This window comes from Rana temporaria, chromosome 13, assembly GCF_905171775.1.
Source record: "Rana temporaria chromosome 13, aRanTem1.1, whole genome shotgun sequence".
Taxonomy (NCBI): Eukaryota; Metazoa; Chordata; class Amphibia; order Anura; family Ranidae; genus Rana; species Rana temporaria.
This window is the reverse complement of record NC_053501.1, coordinates 28,076,359-28,103,842: the sequence shown is the minus strand read 5'-3', so window position 1 is coordinate 28,103,842 and position 27,484 is coordinate 28,076,359. Positions and strand designations below refer to the sequence as shown.

Sequence of the window (27,484 nt, the reverse complement as noted above, 5' to 3'; positions counted from 1 at the left end):
AATCTATTTTATGGGATATCCGACAGTGAGGTAATTTGCTTCTTAGATTTACCCAGTATACTTGACAACTTGCTTTCAAATGTGTTCTGTTGCCACAACATACCAAGTAACTATACCCACCTACCACTGTAATACCGCATACACACGCTCAGAATTTCCATCAACAAACGTTCTTTGGGAGCTTTTGGTCGGAAATTCCGATCGTGTGTAGGCCCCATCGGACATTTGTTGGAATTTCCCACAACAAAAATTTGAGAGCTGGTTCTCAAATTTCCTGACAACAAAATCCGTTCTCGTAAATTCCGCTCGTGTGTGGACAATTCTGACATACAAAATTCCACACATGCTCTGAATCAAGTACGAGACAAACACTCGGTCTGGTAAAACTAGCGTTCTTAATGGAGATAGAACATTCATCACGTTGTAACAGGCTGAAAACTTCTACTAACACGACTGGTATTGAACTTCCCTTTTCTAGTGCCGTTGTACGTGTTGTATGTCACCGCGTTCTTGACGTTCGGAATTTCCGACAACATTTGTGTGACCGTGTGTATGCAAGACACGTTTGAACCAACATTCGTCGGAAAAAAAATCCATGGTTTTGTTGTCGGAATGTCCGATCGTCTGTACGCGGCATTAGGCTTACTCACATGATCCGAATGTCAGCCGGATCAGCAAAAACTGGTCAACATCCAGCCTGTTTGTACAGCAGTAAAAAAACACTAATCACCCACGCTAAATAACATAAATTCACACAAATATTGAAAGCACAGCTGATATCACATTTTTCCTGGTAGAGAAAACGAACGGCAATATAGCGCTTATGCTGTGAGTATTCTGACTGACTGTCCTTTAAATAAATTGCCCTTGTCTGTAATACTGCGCATTTCTTTTTTCCCATTTCCACACATTTGTGCTGTATGATCAAGTCCTATGTGGATTTGATTGGAGCAGTTGATGTTCTTGCTTGCATAGAGTTGAGATTATACATACGCAAGCGCTTTTGACTGCTTTTGATTAAGTGGTCCACAGTTTTGGCTAAGAGTCCATGTGAACTCTTTCCTGTTGACAGATCTTTCTCAACACTTTTGTGTGGAATTGCACATGTTGGACTCTTTTACGTTAGTATACGGATATAGATATGGACAGTTTGTACAGCAGCCTGTTCAACAGAAGTTGGCCTAACCTTCGGATTCTGTCTAATGAGCATTCTGGAAAACTAGCAGCTGACCAACATCTGATCAGTGCTGATGGCCAATGGCTGGGTGTGTGCTGGCAGCGGGGGGGGGGGGGAATCCGACAGGTCATTCCCCCTTTCAGAACACACTAGCTTAGTTGAATGCAACTTTGTTAAAACCTTTGGGAGCTGTACCCAGACCCTACACTGTGTCGTTGGCCTTATGATTTGAGTGCTGGATCTTGCATGGGTTGCTCACCTTGGCACTTGGTGCAACTTGTTGAGTTAACTACAGGGTTCTATACAAATCCAGCGCCATGGTCCATCACAGTGGATCTTGTAAAGAGTTCAGAATCATGAACAGGTAAGTCAGGGTCACGCTGTACAATAGATTAGATTGTTACTCTGTATTAGAGCTATGTTTGGGATGTGTTTACCCTTTTGGTGCATTCTTTTAAAACCTGGAGCAAAAATTCAACCACTCATTGTTAAGTCTCTGGGGAATGAAAAGGTGTTGCATCACAGCACTGGCCACACACTACAACGCCACTTCTTCCTAGAGCAGAAGGTACTCAGTGGGTTCCTCTTGCCCTTTCAACATGAGGATTCATTACAGGACGTTCCACAACTGGCTTACCTCCTACTCCTAGCAGACATGATTATGCCATCTCACACACTCTGAATACCCCAAAGTGAAACACCCTCACTTGTAGCTGGTATGCTGTGGTGGAGACAAGCTGAAAGGGACAATGCAGGCCTTGCACCAGAGTAGGAAAATGGTCTTAATACCAGTTTCAGCATCTGATTCTAGCTAGTTCATGCAAGTAAAAAGCGTTCTATTTGACAAAAGCAAATTTTTCATTGCTTCAATGTCGCAATTTTTCCAAAAAGATTATGGCCTTTATTCAACCTTCATCATCTTTTTAACGGGGACCACAAGGGCGTCCTGCTATTTGCAGCCATTCGGAATTGCGGGCAGAACTGTGGCGATTCCACCTACAATCCGAAACACCATAGTATGAACCTTAGGGCCCTTTTACACGTACGGACCGTATGTCCGCATTTTCATCCATCCATTTGCGGATGAAAACGGGACATACATGGGTCCCTATGTGATTACGGGTGTCAGCGGATGAACATCCGCTGAAACCCGTAATTTGTCCGCCTCCGCAAAGATCCGCATTTGCAGACGGAAGAAATCCTATTTTTCTTCCGTCTGCCGGATCGGATGAACACGGACATACGATCCGTGTTTGTCCGATCCCCCATAGGGAAGAGCGGAGGAAACACAGGGCGGTCCCTGCACAGTGTGTTGGGACCGCCCTGTCAGCTGCCAGCTCAGTAGGGATTTTACGGAGGATCCCCGCTGAGCTTTGCGGACACACGGAGCGGATCATTACTGATCCGCTCCGTGTGACAGGGCCCTTAGCCTTTAGATTTTATGATCTCAGGTTACAGGGCACCCTGCAGAAACTTATTCTGAATTTACTGGTACAAAAAAAAAAAAGCTTGCTGGCTTCTTCACTTTAAAGTTGGGGTTGGGTGTTCACTTGTGTCACTGGTTTTCTTTAAATTTGAAATCACATAGCACTAAATTAGTATCTAGTGATTTTAGGTTTGTTATTGTGCCTAAGATTTCATGTTCTAAATAAATGTTATGAATTTTTTTTTATATTTTCATTTTTAAAAGTTTTCCTTTTATGTGGGCAGATAGGGGTTGATGGGCATTACATTTTTTGGGGGGATTTTGAGCAATAAATTAACCCTGACATGACGAGGGTCAAAACAAATCTTAACGTCCACACTCAATTTTGCAAGTTTGTTATGTTATTAAAACTGTACATATCGCAACTTTGTTTTACCTTATTTACGCATTATACCTTGTTTTTTTTTTTTTTTACCTAGACCGATTGGGCTTTCATTTGGTGTTTACCATTTTCTCCTGTTTAATGCTTTTATTATGAAAAAAACTGTCCCAAAATAGTAAAACACTTTTTTTTTTTTTTTTTTAAACAAATTGGCTGTATATTTTCTGCGTTTACCATGATCTTCCTCCAAAACTACTACTGATGGACGTGGCAATACGACGTGTGCATTATTCGTTCTTTGTACCCTTAGTAGGGCCAAGTAGCGATAGTACACATTTTGTTTATTTTTTTACACTAAATATAAAACATTTTTTTGCCTAAGGCCCCATTCACACAGGTGGACCGTTCAGGTCCGCCTGTCAGTTTTGACGGCGGACCTGAACGGCCACTCCATGCAGTCCTATGGAGCGTTGGATGTCAGCGGAGACATGTCCGCTGACATCCGAGCCGATCCGCCAAAATCAGACCTATGGCGATAAGTCCATGTCCATCCATGGCGGATCGGGTGAAATCTGATGAAAACGGACATGCTGTCCGTTTTCATCAGATCGCTCCATAGGAATCAGCGGCGCTGCACAAGACCCTCCCCGCTCAGTGAGCAGAGAAGTGCTTGTCATCTGCCAGCTCAGCGGAGATCTGCGGACTGATCTCCTGCTGAGCTGGCGGGAGCAGGCGGACTCCGTAGCGACAGAGTCCGCCTTGTGTGTAAGTGGCCTTAAACACACTGATGCGACCACTACTGGGCATACGAACACTAGCTGACAAGGACATTCGCTAAACTAGATCAAACGTTTATCTAGGTAATCTTTATTTTTTTCCACAGAATTCTCTAGTGGAGAAAAAGGTACAATATATATTCTCTTCTTTACAGAGAAGAAATAGCCCTGGGGCATGTCAATACTCAGTTAATCAAATTAGTGAACACAAGAAAGCCTCAATGCTGCAGTCAAAACTAAATCCCTCTTCCTGAACCCCATGTGTGTGTGTTTTTTTCTTGGTGACCCTTCAATTTTTGACTTTTCTATATATATATTTATTTTTTTAAAGCTGCCGCTCTTTCATTAAGAAACTTCTTTGCAATGCCCTTCAGACAGCACCTTGACGGATACAGGTAATTTATATAGTGCAGTCTGTTTTTGCTGCTGTTGTGCAATAACAATGTAGTCATACATGTAATCCTAATATAATGCAGTTGTGGATAGTTTTCATGACTAGTTCTTATGGCTTATTTTCATTCACAGGAGCAAATTGAGTTATGCTGGTAATAGTAGGAGTGATTGCATTGCTCTTGTCAATGCTTTCCGGGTAAGTTCACTATCCCTTCTTATAGGGATTTTCAGCAAAAAAAAAAAAATTTTTTTTGTCCCCTAAAACAAAAAAGAGTAATAATAAAAAAAAAATGTTACAGCCTTGCTCCAAAATGGCAATAAATTCATTATTTTCCAAAAAATTCTACAAACAATACCCCATAATGTTAATGTTTAAAGTTTGAAATCTTTGCAGATTAAGAAATAATAATAAAAAAAATTGCATGTACATTGGTATTCACAGCCTTTTAGCAATCCTTTGTTAAAGCACCAATTACATCCTCAAGTCTTTCTGCGTATAGTGCTACAAGCCAGAGGGCCAGAGCGCCCCTGGAGCAGGTTTTCATCAAGGATGTCCTGTACAATCGTTCCCTCAATCCTGACTAGTCTACCAGATCCTGCTGCTGTAAAACATCCCCACAGCATGATGCTGGCACCACCATAATTCACTGTAGGGATAGTATTGTACAGGTGATGAGTTGTGCCTGGTTTACTCTAGGGTTGTCCTGATTCCGATACCAAGCATTTGCCCGAGTACTTATACTCGGGCAAATGCTCCCGATGCTTCACCCGATATTTGTACTGTCAGGGGTGATCAGTGCATGGGGAAGTTACAATCACCGATCACCGCTGTATAGTGTATTCCTCCGTGTATTCCTCCGTGTATTCCCGCCATGTATTCCTCCATGTATTCCTCTGTGTATTCCCGCCGTGTTTCTCTCCCCTTCCGTGCTTGAAAAAAAGTATTGGTACTTGTACTCTGTCTTAAAAAAGTGTTATCGGGACAACCCTAGTTTCCTCCATACATGACACTCCAGATGGACTGTCATGTGGCTTCCTTCTGACCACTCTACCATACAGGCCTGATTTGTGGAGCGCTGTAGGGATGGTTGTTCTTCTGGATGGTGCTCCTCTCACCACAGAAACACTGGAGATCTGTCAGTTTCCATCAGGTTATCGCTAAGGGTATTTTTAGAATTTTGGGGGAAAAGGCTGTGACGCAACAAAATGTGGAAAAAGTGAAGCGCTGTGAATAGTTTCCGGATGCACTGTAGATGTTTAAGTTTCGGTTGTGATATGATGACATAACTAACCAGAAAGTGATAATGTAAGTCAACTACAAAGCCAGGATCAAGATGGCGCTTTTAAGTTTTGCTAGGATTCTGTATTAATACACCAGCAATATACAGTAGATTGTCACTTCATCTCGACTATTGAAAGCTGATTTTTTTTTTTTTTTTTTCCCCCACCCTCTAGTTTTGGCAAGATTGCAAGGAGAGAGGTGATCTTAGAAATCCCAAGGTGTGTAAACAATGTTTTGCATTCAATGCATTTTGTATTTTTGCATTATTTGTCAGGTGGTTTACAACAGACTTGGTTATCATACTAGAAATTAAACTTCTTGAGCCAAATCAGACTTGCGCCTCGTGGCAACGCATACTTTTCTGCAATGCATTGTACACAACCTGCTCTATGTGCTTTAAGTTGTCATGACATTGGTAATGGCAGCCATTAGGCACAATGCACTACAGCACACTACAATGTACATGTGATGAGCTGCACACATGTACCATCATGTACAGTGCCTTGCGTCATTATTGACCTGGAATGTTTCCTCTTTTTCATTACAACCTTGAATTAAAAGAGATTTTTAGGGGTTTTGTACCATGTGAAGTATGTAAAAGGTTTCTTGTGACACAAATACTAAGACAAATATTTTTGTGTTTGCAGAAATAATCACCCTCTTTGATATATTAATCCCTTCGGCTAGGGCTTGCTTACAGCAGATGCTTTTTTAAAACGCATCCTGAATGCATGCACAGTAAAATGAAAGTTTTCCAGTCGTGCAAGACCATGGCAAAGTACATCAGCATGCAATTATTAATTTTTTTTACCACTTGCCAACCGCCGATTTTCCTCGGCAGAATGGCACGGGCAGGCAAATGGGCGTCCCTTTGAACTTGCTGCCTAGTGCACGCCACGAGAGCGTGCCACCGCAGCTCTCACAAACTCGATGTTCGCTGGTGGCCATCGATCATGACACGGAGAGAAAGAATGGGGAGATGCTTATGTATACAAGGCATTTCGCTGTTCTGCGTAGCAACATGATGGGGATCTACTGCTCCTAGTCATCGGGAGCAGTGATCTCTGTCATGTTGTAGTGAGACCATCCCCCCACAATTAGAATCACTCTCTAGGACACACTTAACCCCTTGATCGCCCCCTAGTGTTTAACCCCTTCCCTGCCAGTCACATTTATACAGTAATTAGTGCATATTTATAGCAATGTTCACTGTATAAATGAGAATGGACTTAAAAATGTGTCAAAAATGTCGCAGTCCCAATAAAAAAATCGCAGATAGCCGCCATTGCTAGTAAAAAAAAAACATAATAAAAAAAATCATAATTATGTCCCCTATTTTGTAGGCGCTATAACTTTTGCGCAAACCAGTCACTATACGCTTATTACGTTTTTTTTTTTTACCAAAAATATGTAGAAGAATACGTATCGGCCTAAACTGAGAAAAAATTTAATTGGATATTTATTAAAGTAAAAAATATTGTTTCTTTTTTTTTCAAAATTGACGCTTTTTTTTTGTTTATAGCACAAAAAATAAAAACCGCACAGGCGATCAAATGCCACCAAAAGAAAGCTCTATTTGTCAGGAAAAAAAGAACGTCTATTTTGTTTGGGATCCACTTCGCACGACCGCGCAATTGTCGGTTAAAGCGACGCAGTGCCGGAAGCTGAAATTTTGCCTGGCCAGGAAGGTGGGGGGGGGGGGTTATATGTGCACAGTAAGCAAGTGGTTAAAGACATTTTAGCTATCCAGTGACATGTTTTGAAATTGTATTAATCTTTCTGTAATTATTTGCTATGTGTTTAGGCAATGCCCTACACTTTAACTAGATGAATTCTGAGGCTTCAACTTTTTTTTGTGTGGCCTTACTTTGCTAGGTTGCGATCACTATTTTATTATAATTTTTTTCCTGATGTTTATTTTGTATACTGTTTTTCTATTGCTTGAAATATCTGTGACAAGTCAGATGTTTAAAGCGGATGTGCCACTAAAAAAATATATTAAAAGCCAGCAGCTACAAATACTGCAGCTGCTGACTTTTAATATAAGGACACTTACCTGTCCTGGAGTCCAGCGCCGTCCGCAGCAGATGACGAGCAATCGCTCGTCACCCTGCTGCTCCCCCCTCCATCCACGGTGAGGGAACCGGGAAGTGAAGCTCTCCGGCTTCACTGCCCGGTTCCCTACAGCGCATGCGCGAGTCGCGCTGCGCCCGCCGATTGGCTAACGCTGTGTGCTGGGAGCCGAGTGTTCCCAGCATACAACGGGGGACGGACGGGAAGCCAGGAAAAAACCCGTCCTTTGCCCGTATCGTGTGGCCGGAAGTGGGTGCAAATACCTGTCTGTAGACAGGTATCTGCACCCCCCTTCCCCCTGAAAGGTGTCAAATGTGACACCGGAGGGGGGGCGGGTGCCGATCAGCGCGACTTCACTTTAGGGTGGAGATCTGCTTTAACTTGAAATATAAAAATGTTATATTTAAGGTCTAAAGTAAATACAGATGACTAAGACACCCCCTACAGAGCCTGTTTTTTTTATAAAAGCAATAGTACAACTTTTATGAATGACAGAGTTAAGCAGAAGTTGCAGGCTTAGTGCGGCACTCTTGATGATTGGCTGTCACATGTTAGTTAACTCCATCACCTCCCCACTGCAATGTTACATTAGTTGATATATAATTTGGTGTTTTAGCGTATTCAGTATTCAAATATCCTATTCACTTTTCTCCTAGGATGAAATGGAATGGGGCAAATCAAACTACTTTCAGATCAAAAGAATAAAAGAGGTGAGTGTTTAGCTGAGAAATGGCAGACATTACTAATGTTTTATGACAGGCTCGCTTTGAGTGTAATTACCTCTGTTGTATACTTTTGTTGTTTTAGTAGAAATCCCACCAAAGCTTTCCTGCCATTACAACAGTACATTTAAGCACTTTTTTTCAAATGGGTAGATATTTTCAGATATCTCAGTAATTCTCAGGCAGTTTTATTGAAATATGTTTACCAATGTGCCTCTGTAAATACGTTTTGGCTTCTCCTCAGGTGGCTGCCTTGTATGATGAGCTGAAAAAGCGAGTTGCTCATTTCAACATGCATGTTAATGAACGAGCAAGCTTGGATCCAGACTACAAGCACAAGCAGCGCTTCATACTCCAGGTTTATAGCTTCATTCACAGTCGCACATAAAAATGAAATGGGTCTTATATAGTTTTTGGGAAAGAAAAAAAAACTAGGGCTTATTTTCAGGGGATGTCTTATTTAATTATGGTATTAAATTGGTTGTAACCAAAACAAATAAATCTGTTCCTTTAACCACTTAAGGACCCCTTCACGCCGATATGCGTTTGCAAAAGGGCACGGCTGGGCACAAGCACGTACAGGTATGTCGCCTTTAAGATCCCAGCCGTGGGTCGCGCACGTACCGCCAGCGGCGCGCTCGCGACCTAGTCCTGAGCTCCGTGACGGCACCCGCGGACCCGATCGCCGCCGGTGTCCCGCGATCGGGTCACAGGAGCTGAAGAACGGGGAGAGGTGAGTGTAAACAAACCTTCCCCGTTCTTCTTTGGCTTGTCACTGATTGTTTGGGAGCCACATCGCACGACCGCGCAATTGTCAGTTAAAGCGACGCAGTGCCAAAACGCAAAAAAGGGGCCAGGTCCTTTACCTGCATAATGGTCTGGGTCTTAAGCGGTTAAAGCATGATGCTTGTGCTGCATCATTTACTCCTCTCCATGTTCTAAAAATCAATCATGAATAAATCAATAAGAAATACAGTTCCTGTGTCAGGACGACTTTCACGTTGTCATTATGGGGTATTGTGAAGCATTGTGAATACTTTCCGGATGCACTATATGTAACCCATACTTATTCACAGGGGGGCAGGAACTGGGGCCCCTAAGGGTCTGGTATGAATTTGGGGAGGACCCCACGCAGGTTTTTTTTCTTCCCCGGATTGAACTTGTGTTTAAAACTGACGTTCAATTGAGATGTGTTCCCATATGTGAACCGGCTCCATGGAGAAGGCTGCCAGTACACATGTGAATCGGATGCGGTTCAAAGCGCATCCAGTTTGCATACATGGACTTGAGCCTGTCTGCTGACTTCAGCTATTCTACATTCTGAATAATGAGCTACTCACAAATTATGGTTATATTTAGATATACATTAAAATGTTTAGATGTTTATAATTCCAAAGTAATTTTTTTTTTTTTACTTTTTAATCTCTATGATGCAAGATGCAATAAAACCTTGGATTGCGAGAATAATTTTTTTCTGGAAGCATGATTGTATTCTAAAGCACTTGTATATCAATGCAAATTTTCCCATAAAAAATTATGGAAACTCAAATGATTCGTTCCACAACCAGTTTATAGTCCATATAAAAATTATAGCAATGTGAGAAGTTGTGTAACCATAAAATGTCTATCCACAAATGGAAGCCTTCACAAGGGGATTAGAAGCAAAATCCAGCAGGAGCTACAGAGTATAAAAGAGAAGAGAGGCACCGCTAAGTGTAGCAATATGGGTTACATTTAATGAAAGTACAACATTTAGAAATTCACATGGCTGATGATTAAAAGAGGCATATCTAAGTATGCAGGCATCCAGAGTAAAGCGATCCACCATAGACCGTCGTCCTCACCGCCAGCTCTCACCTCTGTCAGTCTGCAATCGTGACTGGAAAGACTACCCTGCAGTAGAGCGATCTGAAAGTGAGGCTTGAACTGCTAGTGGAAGGAACGACATCAATGGCAGTGAGGAGAATGGTGTACTTTCATTAAATGTAACCATATTTCTACACTAAGAGGCACCTCTCTTCTATTTTATACTCGGTTGTGACATGACGCTACTCTTATATAAAGACATTGCTTGTATATCAAGTCAAAATGTTTTAAAAATGTTTGCTTATCTTGCAAAACGCAGTCAAACCAAGATTTTACTGTAATGTAAATGCTGGTAGCAAGAGTATGGTGGCACTTAAAGAAGTTCACTAGCTACACACAATAAGGTGATGGGATCAAATATTTCCAGATATTGGTTATGTGTTTTTTATCTTGAAACTAGTTGTCCTTTGTTTATCTTTTAGATCAGTGCATCAAGCCAGCCTAAACCTCCTGCAGTTTTCTTACATACTATGGGGCAGATCCACAGAGATACGCTACGCCGCTGTACCTTACCTCGTTTTTGTTCGAATCCAGGAAGATTTTGCGTCATAAGTTATGGCGGCGTAGTCTATCTCTGGCGGCGGAATTCAAATCGGCGATTAGGGGGCGTGTTTCATTTAAATGAAGCGCGTCACTGCGCCGAATGAACTGCGCATGCGCCGTCCTGAAATTTCCCGCCGTGCATTGCGCTAAATGACGTCGCTAGGACGTCTTTTTTAACTTGGATGTGAATTGCGTACATTCCGATTCACGGACGACTTGCGGAAAACAAAAAAAATCGAATTAAACGCGGGAACGACTGTCATAGTTAACATGGCAAATCGAACTATACGCCGCAAAACACCAGCTTTAACTATACGCCGGAAAAAGCTGACGTAAGAGAATGCAACGGCCGCACGTACGTTCGTCGGAAATAGCTAATTTGCATCCCCGACGCGAAAAACAACGCAAACTCCACCCAGCGGACGCCGAAGTATTGCATCTACGATCCGAAGGCGTACGAAGCCGTACGCCTGTCGGATCTAACCCAGATGCCGTCGTATCTTGGTTTGAGGATTCAAACTAAAGATACGACGCGGAAATTTGAAAGTATGCCGGCGTATCAGTAGATACGCCGGCGTACTCTCTCTGTGGATCTGCCCCTATATTTTTTTTCCTGGTCCTGTTTCTTTTTTTTACCATCCATAATACAGTATGTAAATCTGTGTAACAGACCTTGTATACACATGCAATTAAATTAGATTTGTGTCAGAATCTAAATGTGCATTGTCATTTCTTTCCAAGTGCAAATGATTTAATTTTTTTTATTTATTTTAAATTTTTTTTATTATTGTACCATTGCTACCTAATTTGTTGGTCTTTAACATTTTTCAGGTTGTTATAGCCGGGTCGTTCTACCCAAATTATTTTACATATGGCCCATCAGATCAAGAGTCCGCTATTCGAGAACTTGGAGGCAAGGATCCAAAGACTACGATTGTGGTATGTAGTGGGGCCAGCACAATGTTGGACATGAAAGAATGATACAAGTGAAATGAAGAAATAAGTAAATTTAAATGACTTTAAGCAAGCTATTTCTCAGTTTTTTTTTTTCTTTTCTTTTACGGTCTTTCTTCAATACAACAAACAGCTAAAGAATGTTCCACCATATGGATTTCTTTACCACAAGCAGATGCAGTCTCTTTTCAGACAATGCGGTCAAGTAAAGTCTATTTTAGTTGATGGTTCAAGGTAAGTAGAGGAAATGTTAAGTTACATTTTCTCTTGCGTTCATGGACGGACACAGCAGCATATTCTTGACAGTAGGGTATTAGCCTTCTATTAGGAGAGGACTAGGCAGAAACATGTTAAAGTGTTAAATCAACATTAAACTGTACAGTACCGCCCAGCATAGGAGAAGGACCTGGCTCCCTGGGGGACCATTAGGTCCTGGATAATTATTTTTTTAGTATTATTTTTCATACGTTGATCATGTGGTGTACTATCAACTGCCGACTGGGCGACAGGCTGGATGTTCTAGATCCTTGTAGTTTCCCAGTTTCGGCCATCGAGCATGTGCAGACCTTTAGCTACGCGCTAGGTCGGCCACGATATGCCCCGTTTGCTCCAGTGGTGGCCGGTGATCTAAGCACTCTGGGGCACACATATGACCGGGTCAATTGCTGTCCGTGTCAGTGTGCCGGGCCGACAGCTACCCCCCTACTACTCGGGTGGTGGATCTGTCAGGGATTCTCCAGAGGTCCACGCAGGACAGGTAAATAACAGTTCCCCCTGCTTCGGCAGGCTGGCATGGCTGGGCATTCCCGGGGAAGTCGACAAAGGTTTTTTTCCCACCCTTCCTTTCTTCTCTCCCCTCCCTCCTCCCTATTTTTTATTTATTTATTAAGATTCTTAAAAGTACAAAACGCAGTCAGTTACCCGTAGGCCTCGATGCGCCGAGAACAACAATACAGCAACAACCAAAAAAACACACACAGGCAGTGGAACAGATCAAATTTAAAATAGTTAGAATCGAGAATGGAATTGGACTCGAGATGGGGCTGAATTTGCCACACTGCGGCTCGTTCCATGATTTTTGCCAGAAACGGTAGAGTTGAAATGGGACGATTATTGCTCAACACGGAGCGTGCCAGGTTAGCTTTCTTCAGCAGGGGGATAATCACAGCCCGCTTCAGAATACCCAGCACTGTTCCGGTGGAGAAAGAAGTATTTACAATGTCGGCAATAAAGGGGGCCAATGTCTCTGCGGCGTCCTTCACTAGTTGCGCAATGAAAGGATCAAATGATGAGGACGAGGCTCTAAGCGACTTGAGGATATTCAGAATATCTAAAGTATCTAAAGTAGAGACGTCCACAAAACTAGAGAATCTTGTACCTTCATAGATGGGACAAGATTCCTCAATATCTACTACTTTGATATTGTTCCTAATAATTTCTATCTTTTTGTTAAAATAATTTGATAAAATATTACAAAACTCTGGTGAAGCTTCTTTTTCCGGCTGTCTACATACTGGATTAGCTAGATTTTTCGCAACTCTAAAGAGTTCAGCTGCTGCATTTTTAGCATTAGCAATTTTTTCAGAGAAAAACTGCTTTTTGGCAGTTTGTATCCCTAGTTTATAGTTCCTCAGGGCTGCGGTATATACCTCCTTGGAGGTGGGAGCCAGATTTTTTCTCCACGCCTTCTCCGCTGCTCTGCACTTCTATTTTAAACTTCTGGTCACCTGGGTGAACCAGAGGGATTATTATTTTCTTGCCTAATGCAATGATTTCTCTTTAGGGGGGCTAAGTAGTCGAGCGCTTTTGTAATAGCCGTATTGAAAAAATAAATTTTCTTAGCTGCGACTTTAGTGGACTCAAACGATGCCTTATCAATATTCAACATTGAACCCCACTAATGCGCACACCACGGACGGGAGAACCCCACTAATGCACACACCACGGACGGGAGAACCCTACTAATGCGCACACCACGGACGGGAGAACCCCACTAACGCGCACACCACGGACGGGAGAACCCCACTAACGCGCACACCACGGACGGGAGAACCCCACTAACGCACACACCACGGCGACATTCTTCCCGAACACGCCCTCTATTGACGAGCCTGGCCAATCACAAGATACACAGCCGCCGCCGGGTGTACCAAGATGGCCGCCACTCTGCAGCTAGGCCGAAGTCGGGGACTTTCCTATGGCCGCACCTGAAAATCGCGGGTCATCCGTCCTGGAGATCGCGCAGGGGGGTGATTTGACATAGTGATTTTCTTACGATTAATCGTGCAGCTCTATTGAGAAGACTGTGCCCGTCCATGGACGATAAGAGAAAATAGGATTTTTTTTGTACTCACCGTAAAATCCTTTTTTCTGTCGTCCATGGATGGACACAGCACCCACCCCTCCTTTTTTAGGTTTGCACTGCTTGTTACGAACTGAGGCTGCATGCTGCAGGGAGGAAGGTTATGTCAGGAGCGACCGCCCCCTGGGCGGGGCTGTTCAACTCTGTTAAAGTAACATGTATTTAAATATATAACATGTTCTGCCTAGTCTTCTCCTGTGAACAGGAATATAACCTATTTTTTCATTACCCAGCCTCTTAATGTTTTTCTTTAAATACGCCTGTAAACGCCTTTGTGTACTTTGAAACATCGGCTTACTCTAGAAGGCTGTTTAGAGACCAAAAATAAATAAAAAATCCTTGTAAAAGCAACTTTTAATGGCCAGTGTGAGGCCTCGGGAGTTTGTGTTTGAGACAGCTCGAAAGCATGTCCAGTTATATCTATGTCATAGGTCATGCATATAAGAAGTTTCCTTGAGCTAATCTTTGGCACAGATGTTCCAGGAAAAATATTAACTTTTGGATGGGCAGTGGCTTTGGACATTTGTAACTAAAGTACCCATTTGAATTTTATGTGAAGGTGGTATGTTGTAAATTTTCTTCCAATAATTTTCTTTTTGTTTCTTCTTAGAGCATTTGTGGAGTTCTCTCGCAATCCCACTGACCGGTTTAAGACTCTCTCTGCAGTTAATCTAGCGGTTAAGATGGCAATGATGAAAGTTCCTCTTGCATTAAATGTCCATTCTGCTGAGGCCATTGAAAAAAGTTCTAAAGATGTCACTGATTTAAAATCATCCAGGTAATGTATATTGGACATGTTTCTAAAGCCTCATACACACGATCGGACTTCCAGTGGACTTTTCCGTGGATTTTGGTCCGAAGGGCGTTGGCCGTGAACTTGTTCTGCATACAGACGGCACAACATTTTCAGCTAACAAAACCTAAATGTGGGTTTCTTTATCGTACACCATGGGACACAGAGACATAGGCCCGGATTCACATACTGCGGCGCATATTTATGCCGCCGTAGCGCATCTCCTTTACGCTACGCCAGCGCAGAGAGGCAAGCACTTGATTCACAAAGCCAGAGCTGCCAAAACTGCGCAGGGTTTCCTAGGCGTAAGCCGGCGTATGTGGAAGTGGGCGTGAGCCATACAAATGAGGCGTGACCCCATGCAAATGATGGGCCGAGCGCCAGACAGATACGAATAACGAACGGTGCATGCGCCGTCCCGTGGACGCATCCCAGTGCGCATGCTCACAATCACGTCGGAACTACTCCCTAAGATACGCCGGATCACTGCCTACGGCGTGAACGTAACCTACGCCTAGTCATATTCACGTCCTACGTAAAATACGTCGGCTTGTGTTCCCTTTGCATGGATGCTGCTGAGTTACACCTCCTTTATGGGGCATAACTTTGCGCCGGACGTACGTTCGTGAGTTCGTGAATCGGTGTATCTCCCTCATTTGCATATGTTAATTTGAAAATCAATGGGAGCGCCAAATACAACCAGCGCAAATATGCACCCAATCTACGCCGGCGTAGGCAAGTTGCGTTGATCGGATGAAGCCTATTTTCAGGCGTATCTTCGTTTCTGAGTCAGGCGCACAGATACGACGGCGCATATTTGCACTTACGCGGCGTATCTCGAGATACGTCGGCGCAAGTGCTTTGTGAATCCGGGCCTAAGAGGTGATGGGACACTGACACAACCAATCAGTCAGTTCCCCTACATATAGCCCCTCCCATCCGGGAAGTACCTCAGTTTTTCGCCAGCGTCTAAGGTGTAGGACGCGTGGAGAAGTGCTAAGGAAGCTCTGCTAGATAGACCCTTCGGGGCAAAGGAGCAATGCTTTTTTTTTTGATCAATCCAAGAGGCTATGAAGTTATGCCAAAACTGGAATGGATCCGGGCCTCCTGCAAAGAGGCGTCGCCTGTAATGTCTCTCTTTGGAGAACTGGGCTCTGGTGTCCGGCACTTTTTGTATCAAGACTTAAAGTCCTGTTCAGAGTCTTTTACAAGGCTCAGGGGAAAGTCTCCTTTAAATAGGAAACTCGTATCCCTGAAGGTTGGCACACAAAGCCTGCCAAGAGGGCTGAAGATTGGTACTGTCTGAAAATATTACAGCAGAAAAACCTGCGGCGGGGATTAAGGTAAGAGGAAAAGGAGCCTAAGGATTTATCTGAAGGACCTTTTCAAAATTGTGAGGGGTGTCTTCTCAAAATTGGCCACTAGAGGTAGTAAAGAGCTGAGTTTTGTCTCACCTCATTCGGAAAAGTGTTAGATCCGTTGGACAATCCGTTTTGTCAGTTTTCAGCGGCATGGCAGACAGAAATCCAGGACAGATGGGTAGTATCCACAGTATCCCTACAAGCTGGAATTTCAAGAGGTCCCATCTTTTCAGTTCTGAAGCTCAAGGCTTTCCAAGGATCCTTTAAAATGAGCGTGCATTCTGGATCTGAGATCGTTAAATCCGTTTCTGAATATTCACCATTTCCGAATGGAAACTATTCGATCAGTAGCCGCCACCCTACAAGGCGAGATCATGGTGTCCATAGATATCAAGGACGCATAATTACATATACCTATCCATCCTGCTCACCAAAGATTTTTGAGGTTTGCGGTAGAAGATCGCCATTTTCAGTTTGTGGCTCTACCCTTTGGAGTGGCCACAGCACCCCGGGTATTCACAAAGGTACTAGCTCCTTTGTTGGACAATCTCAGAGCACAATGCTTAAACATAACAGCCTATCTAGACGATCTGCTTGTAATAGATCAGTCCATGGCAGGACTAGACCACGCAGTGCTTTCCACTATAAAATACCTGGAGCACCTATGATGGATTGTAAACTTACAAATGTCCTCTCTACAAGCCCAAAGAAGGGTAGAGTATCTGAGCATGATCATAGATACAGCTCAAAGCCGGGTATTCTTACCAGAATCAAAGATCAAGTAGCTAAGGGACCTGAGCCACGTAGTCAAGGCAAAGAAAAGACCTTCAATCTGCCTTTGCATGCGACTGTTAGGCAAGATGGTAGCCTCTTTCAAGGCCGTCCCTTATGCCCAGTTTATTTGGAGACTACTTCAGGGCAGCATTCTAGCCGCCTGGAACAGGAAGATCCAAGCTCTGGATCTACCCATGCGCCTGTCCTCACAGGTGCGCCAAAGCTTCAGTTGGTGGTTACAAACCAAGAACTTACAGAAAGGAAGATCCTTTCTCCCAGTCACCTGGAAGGTGATATCTGCAGATGCCAGCCTTAGGGGCTAGGGAGCTGTGTTGGAAGAAGCTTCAGCCCAGGGGACCTGGGCCAAAACCGAGAGAAAAGTCTGCCCATCAATATACTCGAGTTACAGGCAGCAACTTAGCCCTAAAGACCTGGATAAGCAGGTTAGACGGTCACCCAGTTCGGATTCAATCCGACAATGCTACAGCAGTAGCTTATATCAATCACCACGGAGACGCCCAAAAGGAGGTGGATCGCATCTTAAGACGAGCAGAAAAACATGTTCCTTGTCTTTCTGCAATCTTCGTTCCAGGGGTAGAAAACTGGCAAGCAGATTCCTTGAGTCACCAGCAACTTTGTCCAGGAGAGTGGTCTCTCCACCCTGAGATCTTTCAGGCCATATGCCAGAGATGGGGTACCCCCGGATGTAGACCTGTTAGCCTCCAGGTTTTACAGGAAATTGGACAACTTCGTGTCCAGGACAAGAGATCCTCTGGCCTACGGATCAGATGCACTAGTGGGTCCATGGATTCCGTTTTCACTTATCTATGCATTCCCTCTGATTGCCCTTCTACAGAGGTTTCTCTGCAGGGTCAGAAAGGAAAGGATTCCTCTAATCGTAGTGGCCCTAGATTGGCCTAGAAGACCTTGGTACGCCGAGATCATAAAGATGGCGGTAGGAACACCTTGGAAGCTTCCGCTTCGCCACGACCTGCTGTCGCAAAGGTCCAGTGTTCCATCCTTCCTTGCAAACGCTAAGTTTGATGGTTTGGCTGTTGAGACCCACATTCTGAAAAGGAGAGGGATCTCGGGTCCAGTGCTTTCTACACTTAATGCCAGAAAGCCAGCCTCCAGACTTATTTACTATAGGGTCTGGAAAGAATATGTTTCATGGTGTGAAACCAACAAATGGAATGCTCAAAGATATGACATAAGCAGGATCCGTGCCTTTTGCCAGCTAGGAGTGGATATGAAATTAGCCCTTGGTACCATTAAGGGTCAAATATCAGCTCTATTAGTCTTCTTTCAAAGACCACTGGCATCTCATTCCCTAGTGCGGGCTTTCATTCAGGGGGTACTGCAGATCAATCCGCCAGTCAAGTCTCCCTTGTGCCCATGGGATCTGAATCTAGTGTTAACAGTGTTGCAGAAGCAACCTTTTGAACCAATTCACCACATTCCGCTGATTCTTTTAAGCAGGAAGCTGGCATTTCTGATTGCTATCTCTTCAGCTAGAAGAGTATCGTAATTAGCAGCTCTTTCTTGCAAAGAGCCTTATTTAGTTTGTCATAAAGACAAAATTGTACTACGACCCCATCCTGCCTTTTTACCTAAGGTGGTGTCGGCTTTTCATTTAAATCAGGACATTATCCTGCCTTCTTTTTTTCCGCATTTTCAGACAGCGGAGGAAAAATGATTACACTCTCTAGATCTTGTGAATCTGCAGGCAACCGCTCAGATACACAAAACAAATATTTTGTTTATTTTGCCAGATGGTCCCAAGAAGGGACAAGCGGCGTCAAGATCCACTATCTCCAGGTGGATTCGACAGACAATTTTTCAAGCCTATGGTTTAAAGAATAGGATTCTTCCCTTTTCTGTTTGGACGCACTCAACCAGGGCGATAAGTGCTTCATGGGCAGTGCACCATCAGGCTTTGTTGACTCAGACCTGCAAAGTGGACGTGATAGGGCAGGAGGATGCCGCCTAGGGCAAAGTGTACTGCAGGCAGCGGTATAGGGCTTCTGGTCCCGGGCGGCTTGCTTGAGCTGTGTCCCCCCCCCCCCCCCCACCCCCTTTCATATGGAGCATTGCTCTGGGATGTCCTAATATGTAAAGGCTTAGTCTTTGTGTCCTATGGTGTACGATAAAGAAAACAGATTTTTAGACAGCTTACCTGTAAAATCCTTTTCTTGGCGTACACCACGGGACACAGAGGTCAATCTTATTGCTTTGCTACAAAACTGAGGTACTTCCCGGATGGGAGGGGCTATATGGAGGGGAACTGACTCTGACTTAGTCTCTGTGTCCCGTGGTGTAGTCCAAGAAAAGGATTTTACAGGTAAGCTGTCTAAAAATCCTGTTTTTCTGCTCTTTAGCACCACCCTTTTGGCAACTTCTGCTAATGTCGTCTTAATATTTAACATTGGTTCTGAGTATGCGTGTTTGTACTTTGGATTTTAGTTGGATGGATTTGTGTACACACGATCGGATAAACCGATGTAACAGATTTATTGTCAGACAGTTGGTGAACATGAACAGCCAACATTTGTTGTCATTAATTCAGTCAACAATTGTCTGATGGAGCACACACACGGTCGGATTATCTGACACAACACATCCATCAGACAAATATGGCCATAAAATTGGATTGTGTACGGGCCTTTAGAAGTTTGGTCTCTTAACAACTTCCCGACGTCCTGATATAGGCGTACGCTTCACAGCCAGTGCATATTTGTAGTACTGATCACTGTATTCTTGTCGATGGTTCTCAAAGTGTCGTTGAGTGTCTACATATATGACATAGTTTTTGTGTGGATGCTATAATATCTACAATCTATATATGCTTATTGGGATTTTATTCCAAAAATATGTAGCAGAATACATATTGGCCTAAATTTACAATGCATTTTTTTTTTATTATTATTATTGGATTTGTTTTAGAACAGGAAGTTAAAAATATTGTTTTTTTCCCAAAGTGTTTTTTTTTTTTTTCTAATTTTGTTTAGCACAAAAAATAAAAACCACAATGGTGATCAAATGCCACCAAAAAGATGCTCTATTTGTGTAAAAAAAAAAAGAAAGTACAATGTTGCATGACCACGCACTTGTCAGTTAAAATATGTGTCAAAAAGCAAAATATTGACTGGTCATGAAGGTGGGGGGGTTAATCGTCCGGAGGGCAATTGGTAAATAAAAAACCCGATGACCATTATAAATGGCTTACATGGCCACTATAAAAAAAAGTATAATGCGTATTTTACAGACTGGGCATATGACTTTTGGCTTTGTAATTCCAGTGTCACAATATTTTATTTTTTATATATATTTCAAGATTTGTTGTGGACTTTTACAAGCAGACAGTAGAACCACTTCACGTTTCCCAGACCTTTACAGAACTGTCAGATACCATTGAAGGGCTTGTTTTATCCATCAGTGTTACTGAGGTAAGTGCTCCAGTATAAAGTATATCAACCTATTTATTGCAGCCCCTGATTTGCCCCCCCCCCCCCCTCTTGCCTCAATAGTTGTACATTTTTCTCCACAGGTAGTTGAAGTTGGCCATTTCTGGGGCTATCGTGTTGATGATCGAAACTCTGATGTGCTTGGACTCCTAGCGGCAGATATTAACCACCAGGAGCTTTTGCCTTTGTCTACAAGTCCTCATCCAGATCTGATTTGTTTGGCACCCTTTAAAAATTATGACCACCCAGAGTACTACAGGGCCCAGATATTGTACATATCCGGAAAAGAGGCAGTGGTATGTGCCATACAAATAAACCTGAATGCTGTTGTGTTTGTCAGTTATGATGAACAAAATCAATCGCTACTATTAGTGTAGTAAAGATGTTTAACTCTATTTTTATTTTTTCTCGTTTGTTAAAGGACACAGGATTTAGTTATTCAGAGACAATTGAATTGTAGTGTCACCTATAAAAGGATTTGGACACTAGCCAACAAAAAAAAAATCACTGGCCAGTCAGATATAACCACTCCTACTTCAGTGTACTTTAGTTTTTTGCTATTGTTTTAGGAGACTTGACTTTTTTCCAGTGTAACAGTTTTTTTTTTTCACACTACTGATCTCTACACTGCAGCTTTTCAAATCGCCTTGGAGGCCATATGCAGGCCTTGTGCTCTAAAGATTGGGGGGGTCCTTTCTGGAATTTTGACTTTCAGGCACTGAGCGCTGCCAATGGCTTTCACACTGAGGCGATGCGCTGGCAGGAGAGAAAAAAATCTCCTGCAAGCAGCATCTTTGGAGTGGTGAGAGGAGCGGTGTGTATACCGCTCCTTCCCATTTAAAACAATGGGAAACCGCGGTAATACTGCCCGCAATTCGCCTTTGCCGAGGCGCATTGGGGGCGGTATTAGCCTTTTTTCGGCCGCTAGCGGGGGTTAATACCGCACCGCTATCGGCTAAATCCCACGGCAATTCAGACGGTAGAGCGCCGCTATTTTTAGCGGCGTTATACCGCCACCGCACCTCTCGCCCAAGTGTGAAAGGGGCCTTAGTCACTGGGTGAGAGCAGTAAACCAGGTTTTCCCACATGAAAGAATAATGTATGAGCAAAAAGGAAATGTGCAAAAATATGAAAACATATGGGCAAAGTGGAATAGATCTTATTTTACCATGGATACAAGAAAATACTGTAGAAGGTGGAAGAAAATAGTGCCTTTAAGACGGATGAGAGGGAATGGAATGAGTGGTAAGAGAGAATGGAAATGAAATTGGAAATATATGAAAAAATTTAAGATACTGAAATAAAACAAAATTTAAAATTATGTAAATTAATATGTATGATAAATTTGTAATAAAGATTATTGAAGAAGAAAAAAAGGTATACTCCCAGTTTCCCATACAAATGTGTAAAGCGTATGGGCTTAATCCCTGAACCCAGACTTTTTGGTGGTTGTACGCATTTCATTTTGTTATGCTACCTGTATGCAGCACTCGGGGTTCCCATTCCTGGAAAACGACAGAATTTATGTTGTATGCCACTGATGTGCAGATGTTCATGTGACCTTGAAATTTCAAGTGTTTGGCTGTTGTAGCCATGATTCTCAATTGAATACTTGAGTAAATGTTTAAATCCAGGAAAATATTTTCCAATGACCAGTTATGAAAAAAGTAAAATTCTGGCCTAAACTGGTTGGAAAGCCTTTAAGATTTGTTTTCTTACCTTTTAAAGGAGAAGTTCAGCCTAACACTAAAATATCACTACATCTATAGACATCCACGATCTAACGCTAACCTATCTATCCCTGTAAAGTAGAAATCGGTATACATACCTTTTTAGAAACCAATCCCACGCTGAGCTGTCAGCTGCTTCTTTCCTGTGGAGGCGGGTGTAGAGGACACAGCGGACAACGAAAGCCCCATAGTATCTATGGTTGACGTTGCTTCCCATTCATTTCACAGCAATTGTCGGCTGTGTACTCTGCAGAGCTTCCGCTGCTAGAGACCGGACCGGAGTGGCTTTACAAAAGGTATGTATACTCATTTCCTCTCTACAGGGCTAGATAGGTTAGTGTTAGATCGTGGATGTAGCGATTTTAGTGTTACACTGGACTTCTCCTTTAATACGTTCTAAGCATTAAGGCAGTGTTTCTCAATTCCAGTCCTCAGGCCCCCCCAACAGGTCAGGTTTTCAGGATTTCCATTATTTTGCACAGGTGATTTGATCAGTTTCACTGCCTTAGTAATCACCACAGCCTTTTCATCTGAGGGAAATCCTGAAAACCTGACCTGTTGGGGGGGCCTGAGGACTGGAATTGAGAAACACTGCATTAAGGTAACAAAGCTTCTGTTGCACAAAATCCCCACCACTTTGCAATTTCATAAAGTAGTAAAAATGAATGTGCTTGCCAAGAATTGTTACAACTCACCCTTGTATCAATCCTTGCAGCTTTGCATCTCTAAAAATAAGATTCACCAAAAAATAAAAGCCAAAATGCACTGGAAGACCATTCTGTATAAAAGATAAAAATAGACTATTGTACTGTACCCCTTCCTCCGAACATCTAGAATAGCTCATCAGAATATAATACAGTTGCTCTTATTTTTCCTTTTTTCATTTTCTCTTTATCTTACCCAGAAATGCGTTTCTAAAAAGCATTGTGCTCACATACAAAGCGATTTAAAACTTTTGTGAATTTGTGGTAATACTCTACCTTTTTATTTAATGTACTTTTTGGTTAATTTTCCACTAGGTGTTTTTTGTGGACTATGGCAATCAGTCGAAAGTTGAATTGAGCTCTTTGAGGAACATTCCCAGCCATCTTCTGGATCTTCCTTTTCAGGTCAAGTTATGTTTTTAATAATTGTATTTTTAATGTAATGTTTGGAAACTTGCATACAGAAAAAGATGGGATACGATGGTATTATAGAGAAGACCATTGTTCAAAGCAGAATTAACATGAGTGTGATAATTTTATACATGCAAAAAAACAAAAATATGTATAACCAATAGTAGAGTTAAAGAAAAGACACCCTTCACCTCAGGTCTACTAGCAGAGGTTGAGGAGCATACCAGGCAGAATTTATCAAGGGGCTAATGGGATCCAGCTTGCTGTAATCTGTACACAATAGACCTAGACTTTTTTTTTTTTTATGGAAAGGGGCAGGTGGGGGGAGGAAGTGGTATGGGAAGTGGGAGGGTGGTATAAGGGGTAACTATTGACCAGAGTAGGGGGCCAGGAAGACAAGTAGGAAGATGAGCAATGGGAGGGAAGGGTGGAATAGGAGGGGGCGAATAGGGACCGGTGGGAGACAAAAGACAATAGAGTAATGAGGGGGGGGGGGGGTAATCGTAAACAAAGGTACTTTGATGGAGTAGGGCAAACATGTTTCCTTTGGACACACAGGATCAAACAGAGATCCGTTTGATTTGCCTGAAAAGTAGAAGTCATTGCATTGAAACCAGGTTTTAGAGTAGGTTTCATGATTGATCTGGAGGCATAATACAAGCTAGTCCATCATCCTTCTCTACTTTTATTATCACATTGAAACTGGCTCTTTCCACCATAGTAAAATACAAGCTTTGGCCACATTAACAAGATGCTATAAGATGGACTTGAAATAGGTTTTTCCAGAATGCAGGAATTGTGTAGGAGTCGGTCAATTTCTGTGATACACTCAGATCACCTAGAAGGTGGTCAGGGCCATAGCATATGTAAGATTGTCCCTTGCTCTTTTTGACATCTCCAGCACCTCAGAAATATTTGTAAAAAAACAAATTCCAGGTGGTATTTGTGTGGAATGAATGAAGAAAGTTAAAGGGTCACTAAAGGAAAACATTTTTTTAGCTAAATAGCGTCCTTTACCTTACTGCAATCCTGGTTTCATGTCCTCATTGTTCGTTTTTGCTTTGAAGTTGCTGTAATCCTTCTCTGATCTCCACACTTCCTGCTTGTCTGTTTCCTTATGAAAAAACTCATTGGAGCTTCTCTCTGTGGTCCCTGATCAAGGAGGTGTGATTACCGTGTGTAAAAAAAAAAACAACTCAGAACCAATCAGATTCATTTTAAAAACAAACACTGCCCTGTGTTTGTTTGTTTTTCTTCTGTGTGTGTCTCTGTACTTCACAGAAACATGAAACTAGATTAAAAACTAGTATGGAAACTGCAGGCATATAATATAATTGATTTTTATCTATGTTTAATCATTTTAAAAGGAATCAGTTAACTATTATGTCTCCATACCCTGTAAACAGTCATTTCAGCAAAAACATTTTTTTCCTTTACTGATCCTTTAAACGTCAACCAGGAAAATTACATCCAGTACTGTCTACTCGCATTAAGACACTCCACAGCTTACCAGGGCATGTGAATCCTCAGGCTATGAGTGGTCAATTGTGCATAATGGATGAAAAAAAATCATCCACCCAGGTCAAGCCAAACAATCGGTTCCACTTTCCAGGTACAGCGTGCCACTTTCTTTCACTGGTGAGACTTTATCGAGGAGGCTTATCGGCATATCCTAATATATTAATTGAACAGGACAGCATGAGTGGCAGTCTTTAAAGCTCGGAAGGAGTGTTGTAGTCCTTCATGATCCAGGGATCATGGTCATCAGTGAAAGCCAACTAAGCCATTAACATCCTGGAGTGCAGAGCACTAAAAATGGCTTTGCAACACTGTATACCTCCCTTTTTGCCAGGACACTTTTAGGGTGCAAACACAAACTGCCATGGCAGTGGCATACATCTCCCATCAAGGGAGTACCTGGAATTATGTAGCCTTGAAGGAAATAAACAAGATAGATATAAATGAATGGACAGATACTCACTATCCTGCGATCTGTGTCTGTGGTCCACATTCCTGGAATCAACAACTAGAAAGCGGTCTCTGTTTAGATCAAGGAGAATGTGCCCCTCAACCTTGACATATTCAACTTAACATGTTGGTGGTGAGGAACTCCAGATGTGTATATCTTCGCATCCAGATTAAGAAATAAACTGCCCCTATTTGTGACCAGGGACCCTCAAATGTTGGCATCAGATGCTTTGATGATCTCCTGGCCTCAGTTCAGGCTAAGCTATTCCACCCCCCCCCCCCCCCCATTCAAATTCTTCCTCCTCTGCTCCACAAGATAGAGCAAGAGAAGAATCTGATTCTCATTGCAACATAATGGTCCAGACTAGGAGACCACGTCTGGCTGCTTCCTCTCAGGCCAGACCTGCTGCCCCTCTGTTTCATTCTGGTCCTCAGTCACTGGCTTTACCAGCAGGGCTGTTGATGCCCAAGTCTTAAGAGACCTAGAGGGTCTGAGTCTGCTATTCCTACCTTGCAACAAGCAATAAAATACATTTTCACATATAGATATACAATGTTATCTTGAAATCCTTCTTTGATGTGATCACAGGCACTTAAATCCCAAAGATTACTCTGTGCCTTGCATTCCAGCCTTCCTACAGCCAGGACTTTACAAGAACCCGGCCTAAAAGTGGTTGTTGGGTCAGATATTCCAATTCCTGCCAGCCGCTCTGCAATAATGAGATGTACTACATTTTTTATTATTATTATTATTCAGCAGCTAAATATCTTTTTGTATCGCCAATGTGCGGTCACGTGACTTCCCCAATCTACAGACTACAGTGGGAGGGGCTGAGTTTCCCCTTTGACCTCATGTGACCACACATCGGCGATGTAAACAAAGGCATTTAGCTGCAGAATAAAAACACACACACACTATGTAGTACACCTTGTTATTACAGAGGAGCTGTCAGGAATTGGAATTGGTAACTTTTTACAGACAAAATAGCGATAGGAAGAGGCACGTAACCTAACCAAAGTGTCAGCATACTAAGTGGGACACAGGAACAGGCAGAATCAACCAGGTATATGACATAGACAGGGACAAATGACACTGCAGAAGCACTATGTGGTTTAACATTCTTTAAAGCGTAACTCCACTTTCGTTGAGAAAAAAACATTCCCCTCTAAGTGATCTATGTACATTACAAGGATTATAACAAACTTTGTTGCTGATTCCTACCTTTGTGTTGTGAAGAAATCACTGTTTGCTCCTCTGTGCCCCTTTGTTTAGTGGGTGTGGTTTCAGAATTCTCAACCAGCTGTGCACCTGCAGAACACCAATGAATGAGGTGCCTGTATCCCTTTAGACATGTTCCTATTGGGAGTATCTCACCAAAAATATTTTTTTTGTTCCAGGGGTTGCCTGAAATCTGACTTTTATCTTGGAGCAGACTTTTGGGGAAATTGGTGAGCCAATCACACATGCAGGAAATGTTGCTGGGGGGTGTTCTGTACACATTCTGTGTACAGAACAACTTCAGGTAGCCATATTGCATTATATTCTTAGACAATGACAGCGGCTGCAGATTGAAAAGGAAAGGTAGATTTTAATAACATGCCATTACAATTTGACCTGTGTAGCAATTGTATACACTTTTTTTTTCTTTATTTGCTATTCCCCCCCCCCCCACCCCCCACACACACAAAAGTGGAGTTACCCTTTTAACCACTTTTAACCACTTGCGGACTGGGCCATAGCAGAATGACTGCTCCACCATGGTCTGCTAATATTGGGAGTGTGTACAATGACGACCTCCCAGAATTGTGCCTCCGGACTCGGCACGTCAGAGGACAGAGTAAAGGCCCAATGACGGGGGCCCTTTACCACGCAATCACTTGTCAACAAACCGGAGCCTGTCCAGTTCAGCTCCTCCCCTTGCAGCGATCGGTACAGTGTGCCAGTGCAGCAGAGCTTGTAGTGGCAATCTCAACAAACACGGGATGCCACCTAGCTTAGGGAAAACTCAAGAAATCATTAGTCATAAAAAGGAGTCATGAGATGCTTAAAGGGGTTGTAATGGTACAATTTTTTTCCCCTAAATGGCTTCCTTTACCTTAGTGCAGTCCTCCTTCACTTACCTCATCCTTCCATTTTGTTTTTAAATGTCCTTATTTCTTCTGAGAAATTCTCACTTCCCGTTCTTCTGTCTGTAACTTCACACAGTAATGCAAGGCTTTCTCCTTGGTGTGGAGTGTCGTGCTTGCCCCCTCCCTTGGACTACAGGAGAGTCAGGACGCTCTCTGTTGCAGATAGAGTAATGAGCTGTGTGTTAGTGGACGT

General features: G+C 42.8%; 1 protein-coding gene across 1 annotated transcript in view; it reads left to right on the top strand.

The window, feature by feature from the left end:
* The window catches only part of TDRD9 (tudor domain containing 9), a 195,750-nt gene that overhangs the window by 126,159 nt on the left and 42,107 nt on the right, over nucleotides 1-27,484 (top strand). Inside the window, exons 17-27 of the mRNA XM_040333083.1 lie at nucleotides 4,093-4,156; nucleotides 4,287-4,350; nucleotides 5,610-5,654; nucleotides 8,166-8,219; nucleotides 8,476-8,589; nucleotides 11,472-11,579; nucleotides 11,728-11,828; nucleotides 14,567-14,734; nucleotides 20,219-20,330; nucleotides 20,432-20,644; nucleotides 23,098-23,187. Of these exons, the coding sequence (XP_040189017.1) occupies nucleotides 4,093-4,156; nucleotides 4,287-4,350; nucleotides 5,610-5,654; nucleotides 8,166-8,219; nucleotides 8,476-8,589; nucleotides 11,472-11,579; nucleotides 11,728-11,828; nucleotides 14,567-14,734; nucleotides 20,219-20,330; nucleotides 20,432-20,644; nucleotides 23,098-23,187 (1,133 nt within the window). The remainder of the gene's footprint in view (nucleotides 1-4,092; nucleotides 4,157-4,286; nucleotides 4,351-5,609; nucleotides 5,655-8,165; nucleotides 8,220-8,475; nucleotides 8,590-11,471; nucleotides 11,580-11,727; nucleotides 11,829-14,566; nucleotides 14,735-20,218; nucleotides 20,331-20,431; nucleotides 20,645-23,097; nucleotides 23,188-27,484) is intronic.